This window comes from Epinephelus fuscoguttatus, linkage group LG7, assembly GCF_011397635.1.
Source record: "Epinephelus fuscoguttatus linkage group LG7, E.fuscoguttatus.final_Chr_v1".
NCBI lineage: Eukaryota > Metazoa > Chordata > Actinopteri > Perciformes > Serranidae > Epinephelus > Epinephelus fuscoguttatus.
In genome coordinates, this window is record NC_064758.1 from 38,280,391 (window position 1) to 38,292,035 (window position 11,645).

Sequence of the window (11,645 nt, forward strand, 5' to 3'; positions counted from 1 at the left end):
TCCCACTTAAGACTTAACAGAATCGCCTTAAGTGACTTAAAAATTCATCATTATGGGTAAGGTTATGTTTTTTTCGCACATTCAAGCACAGGTCTTAAACTACTTTTTACACAAGTTTCGTTTACCTGTTATTTTCCGAAAAAGTAAATATCTGAACTTGTGCTGAATACGAAAAAGTCACTTGACTGAAAATAGTTCTCATATTTGTTCAAATTTAACAAAAACATCAGAGAGTGCCAAAATTTATCACAGTAGCCTACCCCGAGGCCCAAGACCCCAGAGGGTGATGAAGTTAGCACCGTTAGCTGCTAGCTGTGGGCTCAGCCATATTGAGAGCCATGTGCAGACAATCCCGCCCCAGACTCTGAATCATAGATATGCTCTTTATCAGTGGTTCTCAACTGGTCCAGCCACTGGATCCAGATTTCTCCTTAGTCATTAAATTAAGGTCCACGTAGTTTAATATATTCTGCATCATACTTGAGTTTGGACATGTCATCAAGCTGGTTTGCTGTAAAGCATAAATTGTGCTTTTTTACAAACTTAACACATTCACGAGTCACTTGCGGTCCATTAAGAATGAATCAGCGACCCATTTTTGGACCGTGACCCATCAGTTGAGAACCACTACTCTAAAGTGGCAAACAACTCCTTTAAGGAAGCCTCTAATTAACCTAATTACACGAGAAATTCCTGTATGTACAATGAGCCAAGAATTACATAAAAATGAGAGTTTAGGAATCACAGCATTGTGGTCTGTGATATACAGATAACTTTTCGTTCCAGAGGCTGACAGATTAATGTGAGAACAGGGGAGCAGGCAGCAATGTGCGATGATGACAGCACTCAGACTGAGGAGTGGGTCATGCGGAAAAAAAGCAGTGGTCAGCACTCAGGGGATGTGAGAGCGAACGAGAGCACAGCTATAGCTATCAGTATCAGGGAGGGCGACGGAGAGGGCTATTAGCCAGCTGAGGTCAGGAACTCCACAGAGGGATGTCAGCAGTGATGAGACCTGTCCTAGAATAGATGTGGAGCAGCAGCGCTGACTCGACTTGGTTGAATACAAAAGCGTTTGCTGCCCGTCATCAGTCACAACCATCATTAATCCTTCCTGGGGAAATCAGTGAGGGGAGACGGTGCAGTGATGAAGAGCTGCAGAGACCCTTACTGCTTCTCCTTTCATTTATGACGACAGCAGCCAGTTTGATCCCTATTAGGAGCCTCAATCACAAGCTGCCATATGTCAACTGTTGGACGCATGCTGACAGGGCTACAACATCATTAGCTGTACAATACCACGATAAAACTGGCAACACAATGAACACAGTCTATGCTTCAGCTTTTATGTGACAGTAAACGGGCCTCTGGTAAACAGGATGATTATATTAACAATGATGAAGTACAGGACGGCTCCAGTAGGTCATGGAAGAGGTGAGGCAAGGGGCCGAGCTGTGGAAGCTTCAATTATACATCTGTGCAGGACAGGGAGGTGACCATGGAAACGGAAATTGGAACTATAAGAAACCTGAGAGTGCAGGTGCGATGCCTTCTCGTTAAGATTAGACAAGGAGCACACAGGTGAGGCGTCAGTGCAGACTGCTCTTCTCATTGTCTCACTATGGACCTGCCATTTTTATTGCTCTGTACTCTGTTGGAAGTCCTGGCTGTAAAGTGTAAGTAAGCTTCTTTATCTTGAATCTACAGTTTATTTGTGCACAAAAAGCGCTGTAGGTGAAGTTAAGGCTCTGGGGATACAGAGACAGGAGAGCTGGGAGGTATACTATGTTGTCTAACATCTTGAATAATTACAAACTGACACCTCTGGGTTCATAAATTCAATGTGCATTTACACGGGCTGAATGTGTATCTAATCTTATTAGCATCCCTTTTATCTGTGTTTTTAAAAGATCCTTTTTAGCTGTGGCACTTGCAGTCTGACGCTCCCTTGAGACAGTCTTTTGACAGAAAAGTGTGACTCAGAGCCATTTTGATCTGGGCATGACTGAGCTTCTCACTGCTTTTAAATCGAAAATCACACATGCAGAGTAACAGGAGAAGGGAGGAATTGGTTTATATTGTTATTAGTATGAATAAATGAGAATATTTTTGTAGTAAAATAGACACAAAGTCATTTTTTTTGGGATATCTATAAGATTAAGTCAGGCTCACCTAATGTAAAGTCCTTTGTAATGACACTATTGTGATGCACTGCAGCTTGTTGCTTATTTTATTGCTCACATTTCAAAGTTTCATTTAAAACTTTAGTACAAACCAGTAACACGGTTTAAAATCCTCTAACGTGCATATTGTTGCTCAGTGCATCAAAGATATTTCTGAGATAAGGAGCTTTAGAAATAAGAAGGTCAGTAAAAGTGTGCCTATTCACTGACAGAATTTGAAACCTCAAGAACAACAGATGAAGGCAAAAAACAAAATAACAATAAGTAATTGTGGACGACGCCCCCTTTTGTGCCTGGCAATTATGTCACAAAGATAAAATGTAAATGGAGACTCCGATATGCAACTTTAACTGGACCTGGGACTGAACAGAACTGCTTCAGTTCACAGTAGACAATGCTGGAGACATATTAACTGTTCCTAATTTTGGCTGGTTAGAGTATGGAGTACGTGGAGTTTGCATTAAAGGCAGCCAAGCGGTAAGCAGTGAATTACATATAATTAACCTGCAACAATGCAGTGTAATCGTGTGTGCAAAAAAACACATTATACGTTATATTCTATTCAGTTCAGCCCACACTACACACAATGGGAGACACATTGTTCAAGGTTCGGTTTCAAGGTCATTACATAACGCTTTCTAATGCACCTGAATGCGTGTGTGTATGTATCTCACACACACCCAATCCATGCCATGCAAACTGTATAGAGTTACCGCTTTGCTCTTGACACGCACCACCGCTGCTAATTATGGCAGCAGCGGGGTCAATATCTGGGGTAGTAATGAGAGGGGATCGTCTCAGCGCTGATGGCATTTCTGTGTCTGAGATGGCTCTCAGTCACTCAGATGTACACTTTGGGTTATAGTCGGAAAGTTTCAAATGTTTACAGTGCTCACACTCTCAGGGCTGTAGCCTGGATTTCAGAAATATTGAGGTCATGAGTCGAAGTGGCTGAAAGTCCCACCAAGTCTCTGAAGTTTTTGATTGTTCATATTGTTTTTATTCAGTTAACTGTTGAAAGATCTTATTTCCCAAGGTAAACGTCTGTTGTGTCAAAGCCTGCTCCGACCTGCCAGGGATAAAATCCTGATGTTGCAATATTGAATCCTAAAAGCAGTCTGAGAGTGCTGAAATCCGCCCACTGAACTCGTGTACATTTTTAATTTTGGAAAGTAAAGTGCTCTTCAGGTTGTTAAGCCACCCAGAACTTTCAGGAAAAAGTGCAGAGGATGTGTCCTCAATGGAAGGTGCAGCCTCGAGAACTTTGAAGGATGAGAGAAACTTTTGAGTGTCACTTTTTTAAGAGGCTGATGCATCTAAGGGATTTGCATCCTCTTTAATTTTTCTCTTCAACACATCACAGTCATAACGCATGTCCAAGCTCTCAAAGTCAGGTTTACACCTAATAAACTTCACCAGAATAAGAATCTCTTGGTGAAGGACGTAGTTAGATCCTGCAATATGAAAATACCCCATACATTGACGATATTACTCAAGGGGCGCCCAATAGCTCAGGAGGTTACGCAGGGATCCCATATATAAAGGCAGTGTCCTTGCTGCAGCGGTTGCAGGTTCAGTTCCAGCCTGTAGCCCTTTGCTGCATGTCGCCCTCGCCTCTTTTATCTATGAAGCCCAATATTATAAATCACAACTTGCCTCAGAGGGCTTTACAGTATACGACATCCCTCTGTCCTTGGACCCTCACAGCGGATAAGGAAAAACTGGTAGAAACCTCAGGAAGAGCAACTGAGGAGGGATCTCTCTTCTGGGATAGAAAAACATATGCACAAAACAGATTAACATAATAAATGTACACTGATCCATATGACAGCGCTTAAACAGTGCCCTATCCAATAAAGCAAAAGCCAGAAAAATAATCTTTAAAACAAAAGGAAAATGTCACTCAAGTAAGACTATTATTAGCAAAAGTCAAGACTTATAAGTCAGTTAAAATGGTCCCTGTGAGTGTTATATCATCAAACATGATATTATTGAATTATTAGTACCTATACATTAATGTGTAAGATGTGTAAGATACTTTATCCTGTAACTGTGCATTATATTTCATAAGTTCATCATCTGTTTTGTATGTAAAAACTTATTTTGTAACTAAAGCTGTCAGATAAATATAATGGGTGAGAAGTATCATATTTCCCGCTGAATTGTGGTGGTTTAGAAGTATAATGTTACAAAAATAAAAAGCAATACTCAAGCGAAGTCCAAGTACCTCAGATTTGCACTTAAAGCAACAGTTCACCCTGAAATCAAAACTACTTTTTTCCCCCTCTTACCTGTTGTGCTGTTAATTAATCTAATTTCTTCTGGTGTGAGTTGCAGAGTGTTGGAGATATCAGTTGTAGAGATGTCTACCTAAGTGCTAAAAAATACATTTGATAAACTCAACAGTGATGTCTAGACATCATGACAATATAATCCACAGACCTTGTTGTGAGCAGTTTCATGCAGGAACTACTTTATTTCTACTGAACTACACCCGCCAACCGCACCACCCCGCAGAAGGAAGTCTTTTCATGGTCAAGAGGCTTGTCCTTGTCACAGTTCAAGATGTTAACACTCAAGCTGTGCTTATTCCCATGGCATCAAATATTGCTGCTTTGTCACGCCCCTCCACATGTGATACTGACGCCAAAGGCACCCTTTAGTGTTTTTATGAGACGCATGGGGCTTTTAGCTAACGCCAATGTAAACCCATCCATGGCAATCTGCAAAACTGAGAGGAAGTGGCGTTTTTGCAGCAGTCGTTCAGTCCATAGGGACTTTAGAGGAGAGGTGCCAGTTCGCCTCCTGGGCACCGCCAAGTTGCCCTGGAGCAAGGCACACAACCCCCCAACTACTTGGGGCGCCTGTCCATGGGCAGCCCCCTCGCTCTGAAATCTCTCCATTTTAATGCATGTATAAGTCCTGTTTTTGCACGTATGTGTATGACAACAGAGTGGAAAAATTTCCCCTCGGGGACTAAAGTCTATCTTCTTTCTCTTCTTCCTCTATAAAGGGCAAGCCCCCCCCAAAAAAGTGGACTATCATCCAGGGGACCACAGTTCGTGTCCAGTGAGAAATCAAAAGTCAAAGTTCTTTTAATGTGACGTTATGCAATTTACATACGGTCACTGTGCACGGACATCATCATCATCATGTAACAATCCCAGTTATTTTACCCCAAAACATGATCTTTTTTTTTTAAACCTAACCAAGTGGTTTTTTTCCCTAATCCTAACCACGACTGTTTCACAACATTAAACACATGTTAGAGTGTGTTTCAGGTGTGTGCCACATAAATACACTAAAGGTTACCCTGTGCATTGCTATGAGCGTAAAGGCATCAGTATTTGACAACGTGGGAATGAGAATGGCTTGAAACATTAATAGCGTCCTACGTGGGCTGTCACGTTACTTAGCTCAGTGGTGGTACGTGAGCTGTAAAACATTTGACTGTACTTTCACAGTAAATTACTGTGTACTTTCACAACAGTAAACTGTGAAATTACAGCTGTATACTGTGATCTTACAGTAGTTGTGCCTGCATACTACTGTGATATAATTGTATGTTCCTGTAAATTACTGAATTTAACTGTAACATCACACTTTATGTACACCTGACTGTATTTCACTCTAACCTACAGTTAAATTCTATATATTACTGTGATTTAGCAGTATGCTTCTGTAGAATTACTATATCTACAGGCATGAATTTCACAATAAAATTCTGTATGTCATAAAATATCACAGTAAAAGCCTGTGAAGGTGATAATAATGTAATTTATTGTGAAATATCACAGTAACATATCCTCTCGAGACCTGAACTTTTGTTTGGTATGCATTTTAATTTCTCCTGGCTAATTGGGATCAGTACCTGATAAGTATAAAAACTAAACACTGGCTACGGTTACATGATGGCTTCTCATTCGGAATGAAATGAATCTGAATGAAATCATTCGGAATTAAAGTGTTTCCAGGTAGTTTACATGGGAAATATTAATTCCGAATGAGGGTTTACACGGGAGATCAGTTTAATCGCCTTTATTCAGGTCTGCGCAAGGTTTGGGGCAGGGAAGGTTTCTGATTGGATAGGGGGCGGGGCGGATGTTACATGTTTACGTTTACCGGAAGAAAACACTGTAGTCCTCGCTCCGGATAACAAGATGCTTGACGACGCTGTTCTTAGTGCCTTTTTCGGGCGTGTTTTGCTTCTATTCTTAAAGCAGCAGTACGACAACAACCTTGTTCTGCTAATGCTTCATCTGTTGAGCAGGAGAAGGGAGACAGAAGACCGTGCCATGGCGAATACAAACCGGTGACTGCAACGAGTCCGACTGCTCTAGCTCAGCCCGTTGCTATGCGCGCTATATACGTCATTGCACCAGAAGGGCAAGGAAACGAGCATGCGCAGAAAGACCGGAATGAACTTAAAGAGGAATGAGTGTATACATGCACACAAAATTCTTTCATTCGGAATGACAAACGGAATAAACCACCCCCTTTAAATCAGATTTAATTTTCAACCGGAATGACCGTTTACATGACCACTTTTAATCGGAATGGCCTTTCATTCTGATTAAAAGTGGAATTAAACTGTCTATGTAAACGTACTGACTGTCAGCGATAATAAAGTCCCAATGTCCTCAAATGAGTACCTCCTAGTTAACAGCATCTCAGCTTGTTACTGTTGCTAAAATTGGTCAAATGTGTTGCCATATCAAACTACAAACATTGTTAATCATAAATAAACAAGTTTCAAGCATAAAATGTGATCAGGTTTTGGACCTTGTCCTCTTTTGTGTCGGGATCTGCTGCAGACTGACTTGGCAGAGATGGCTGCCATCTTGTTTTTACATTAATGAATGAATTGTGCTCTTACTACCACTAGATGGCACAAAAAGTGTCCACGAACTAAGTTAAGTGGAATAAAGTATAAGGTCGAGTAAACCCAAAGTGTGGTGTATTTATATTAAGACACAGGGTCTCAGGAGGATATTGTAACTACCTGGAAATAATTGGCTGTGTAGCAGTAGATGCACGCTTCCTTCTGCGCAGTGAAATGGTTGGTGGGTATATTCATTCATCTTCTAACCGCTTTATCCTCTTGAGGGTTGTGGGGGCGCTGGAGCCTATCCCAGCTGACATTGGGCGAGAGGCAGGGTACACCCTGGACAGGTCGCCAGACTATCACAGGGCTGACACACAGAGACAGACAACCATTCACGCTCACATTCACACCTACGGACAATTTAGAGTTACCAATTAACCTAGTCCCCAATCTGCATGTCTTTGGACTGTGGGAGGAAGCCTGGAGAACCCACGCTGAGACGGGGAGAACATGGAAACTCCACACAGAAGGGCTCCCACACCCGGGATCGAACCAGCAACCCTCTTGCTGTGAGGCGAGAGTGCTAACCACCACACACCGTGCCGCCCTGGTTGGTGGGTGTAGTTCAGTAGAAAGAAAATAGTTCAGACGTGAAACTGCTCACAACAAGGTCTGTGGATTATCTTGAGTAACTGGAATTTCTGGAAAGAGACATTGCTGTTGATGTGTTTTTTGCCACTTTGAGCACCACAAGCTGAGTGCCATCTGGTGCCATTATATTCGAGAGAAGGCAGACATTTATATCCCCAACACTTAGTAACTCAAACCATAACAGTCCAGACTGACAGGTAAGAGGAAAAATGTGTATTTTTGATTTTGGGGTGAACTGCCCCTTTAAGTGCAGCACTTGAGTACATGTACTTGGCTAATTTCTACCACTGTTCAGGATTCAGAAATCCAATCAAGTCAGTGTGTCGTATTCAAATGTGACATCAGATAGATAATGACGCTCAGCCCTCGTGTGAATCGATGCACCTCAGAGATGAGATTGTTTTTCATTGATCTGCTAAGCCAGGAGCATCTGTACACTGAAGTCAGCCGCTCTTTATGACTTGTATCGTTCTTGCTGATGCTGCAGCCGCAGTAATAACCTTACAACTGTGTGAGCTCCTTATGGACTGTTATATGTGCTTCTCTCTCTAAATCCAATCTAAGTCGTCTTTATTTCTCTGTGTGTGTGTGTCGCAGGTCAAGAGGAGCCACAGGAACGCATAGTGGGAGGATACGCTCCCGTTCCACATTCAATCAAGCACATTGTGTCAATACAGACAAGACAGCGTCAGCACTTATGCGGGGGCTCCTTGATAAACAAGTTCTGGGTAATCACAGCAGCACACTGTAACGTTGGGTGAGTTATTTTTTTCTGCATATGATTTACCCGACTATAAAAGCAACATGACCTCAGCATAATAAAGCTGTAAAATAAACTCCAGGTTACAGTATACTGCACACCTGTGTCCTGATTCAGCTTCTTGTAAAGACGTTTTATGCAACAACAAACGGCTTATTGACATACGATGACCTCAACTTGACTTCTCTGCGTGTAAACGCGTTCATACAGGATTTCATTAGTAGATCCAGTAATTTCGAGCCATATCAAATGGTCAGTTCTGCAAGTTATGGAGACTGAGAAAGTGATACGAGCACTCCAGTAACAATGGAGGTCTGTGGTACGGGAATCTGACACAAGCATATGACGGCCTCGGAGCTCACTGAAAAACACACTTTCATATAAATTACAAACAGCTCAGCTCGTAAGGAAGCAATCATTTTGGACAGTGTTTGGTGTTTAATACAGACTCTAGGGTTACAACAGTGCAGCAGCAATTGATATCAGCCTTTTGTTAAATGACAGTAAAAAGGACTGTCAGTGTCGCCTACTTCCCTATAGCCTGTTTCCACCAAACACTTTCAGTATGGTACCTTTGGAACCAACAGTAACTCTTGAGACATGGTACCTAGACCCTAGGGCTGTTTAGCGTTTTCACCACAAACAGTACTCCTTTATGTGGGCGGGGTTGTTGTCACTCACTGCTCCGTCCAGCTCTCACTAGCCCCTTTCACACTGCCAGATTTTCCGCGAATGTTGGGCCGTTTTGCCGGCAAGCTGCAAGCGTTTATACAGACAGAGCCGGATTGGCGTGTTGATCTGAGGTGCCCAATTTTCCGCCTCGTAGGGTAGACATATTGGCGGAACATTTTTAGTTTAAACAGACCGAGGCGGCCTTCCACAACAGGAGGGGCTGTTGAAGACTTGTGGGAGGAGCTGTTGATGACAGCTGTTGGTGCGACCCACTGGTGGTGGATAAACAGGAAATAGCTGATAGCAGGAATTAGCGAGCAGCTAGTAGCAAGAGGGAAACGCAAACCTGACAGACACTGTAAAGATGAGCAACTGGGGAGACAAGGAATTGCGCGCCCTCCTTGCCCTCGCAAACGAAGAGGCCATTAACCGTCAGATGACGGGGACGGTGAGGAACAGGCTGACTTACGAGAGAATCACCGAAGGACTGACCAGCCGCAGCTTCCCTCCCACGTCACTGTTTACGTCACACGCTGAGCTACACGTTTTGTTACTTGCTCACGCCCCCCATTGCCCCGAAGAAGGTGCGTTCTGTATAAAGAAAAGTCGGTAGGCGGCATTTTGCTGTACTCCCTGATTTTGTTTTTATACTGCCAATGCTGAAAAAGACTGATTGGGCTTTCCTGCAAATTTGCACAATTCCTATCTAAAAAGGGCTACTGTATTTCCTCATTATCGGTGACACCGATGGAAGTCTGCACCTCGTTTATCGTCGACAAAACGAGGCTGCACGCTGACATTTTCAGAACAAAACGGAGCAGGCTGCAGTGAGAGTCTCTCTCCATGGGACATTTAAAGACAGGTTTTTGCATTTAGTCCTTCTCAGGCAAGCTCAGGGGTTTAGTGTTGCCGTAGCCCACAGGAACGATGCTATGCGCAGCTTTTTTTTCTGGGGGTGACAATTAGAATATATGTAGGACACATAACCCGTTAGAAATTAATATATGTTGTTTAATGCTTGAAGATCCTCTCATTACTAAAAGTGTTTGTCATCTAAGAGACATGATAAAAACGGAATGGTCAAAGTTGTCACAGTGAAATTTAAGGTGTGTTGATGGATTCACGTCCTCAACTCATGCATTGAGTAACATTACAAGTAAACATTCCACCTTAAAAGTTGCCGGCAGTCGGCCCAGTGAATTAAGTTATTTTTTTCTCCAGCTGCTGTGAGAGGCAGCAAAACATCCTTTCATTTTATAGTTACAGTTTACTAATAAAACTCTCCACAGTATGAACAGTGGTTACATGAGCCTCAAAACCAGACACAACTCAGCCCTGAGCAGAGTGACCGTCCTCTACTGACCAATCAGACTGCAGTGTTCACAGCTTCACCTTTTAGTACCAGATCTGTGTGCTAGGTACCCCAACAGAGGAGGACCAAACATGGGGACGGTACGGAACGGTTCATTATCTGCATCACAACATGGTGAATTTGCTTTTTATCTTTGCAGGGTGGACAAAATGATGATAGTAGCAGGAGACTACTCTCTGGCCATCTATGAGGGCACAGAGCAAGAAATCCTGCCCCAACTTCTGGTTCCCCACCCTGACTACAACAGCACCACCACCAACAACGACATAATGCTTATAAAGGTACAAGATGCAAACTCTTGGTGTATTTTTAGAGCTTGTTTCTATCAGTATGTCTGTTTACTGATCACGCTCTCCCCCACCTCTGCAGCTGAGGGCCCCGGTCTATCTGAACAGCTACGTTTCCATCGCTCTGCTGCCACGACACGACGCCTCCATAGCGGAGGGCAGGCTGTGTCGAGTGTCAGGCTGGGGATACACCAGCCCCACTGGAGGCCAGATCCCCTCCACCCTCCGAACTGTCAAGCTCCCCATCGTCTCCACAGAAAAATGTAACAGCAGTGATTCCTTCGATGGCACCATCACAGCAAACATGCTCTGTGCTGGCTTCAGCGCTGGAGGGAAGGACGCCTGTCAGGTAGGAAGACCTCAGTAGTTTTACTCAGTGTGTAAAACTACTAAGGAACTCTTAGCTGTTGTTTTTTACCCAGTAAAATGTGACTCTGGTAAGGGACCTATCATCCCTGATGTTCTCTTCTCTCCTGCTGTTTCAGGGGGACTCTGGGGGTCCACTTGTATGTGAGGGCCGGGTCTATGGTCTGGTGTCCTGGGGAAAAGGATGTGCTGAACCCCAGTTTCCCGGAGTCTACACTGCTGTGTCCAAGTTCCGCAGGTGGATAGACAACACAATCTTTAGTTACTACAGCAGGTGCAACGAGGACTAAAACCCAGTGTTACTGACATTAAAAACTCTCAGTGGAGACTCAAGGTTCTACATTTCAATTTCTTTGATTTAATATTTGTTGTTTTTACCATTTGTACACATTTGATTTATGTTAATGTGTTAAAGGAGTTGTTTGACATTTTGGGAGATACGCTTACTTGCTTTCTTGCGCGCTGTGTGCTCAGTATGAACAGCTAGCAGCCTTTTAACTTAGCTTAGTGTAGAGACTGGAAACAGGAG

The 11,645-nt window shown here is 43.1% G+C and overlaps 1 protein-coding gene across 1 annotated transcript; it reads left to right on the forward strand.

Moving 5' to 3' along the window:
- The first annotated feature begins 1,587 nt into the window (after window positions 1-1,587).
- Window positions 1,588-11,413, forward strand: zmp:0000001088 (trypsin-3). Its single transcript, XM_049581489.1, has 5 exons — window positions 1,588-1,676; window positions 8,257-8,416; window positions 10,603-10,744; window positions 10,833-11,099; window positions 11,236-11,413. Exons 1-5 carry the CDS (start codon window positions 1,622-1,624, stop codon window positions 11,404-11,406), a joined length of 795 nt encoding a protein of 264 aa, XP_049437446.1. The 5' UTR covers window positions 1,588-1,621; the 3' UTR covers window positions 11,407-11,413.
- The last annotated feature ends 232 nt before the right edge of the window (window positions 11,414-11,645 follow it).

Excerpts from the sequence above, each read along its gene's own strand:
- zmp:0000001088 (XM_049581489.1), top strand. The coding sequence starts at position 1,622 with ATGGACCTGCCATTTTTATTGCTCTGTACTCTGTTGGAAGTCCTGGCT. Across the intron at positions 8,417-10,602 it reads GCAGCACACTGTAACGTTGG|GGTGGACAAAATGATGATAG; the intron begins GTGAGTTATTTT and ends TTATCTTTGCAG. Across the intron at positions 11,100-11,235 it reads GAGGGAAGGACGCCTGTCAG|GGGGACTCTGGGGGTCCACT; the intron begins GTAGGAAGACCT and ends CTGCTGTTTCAG.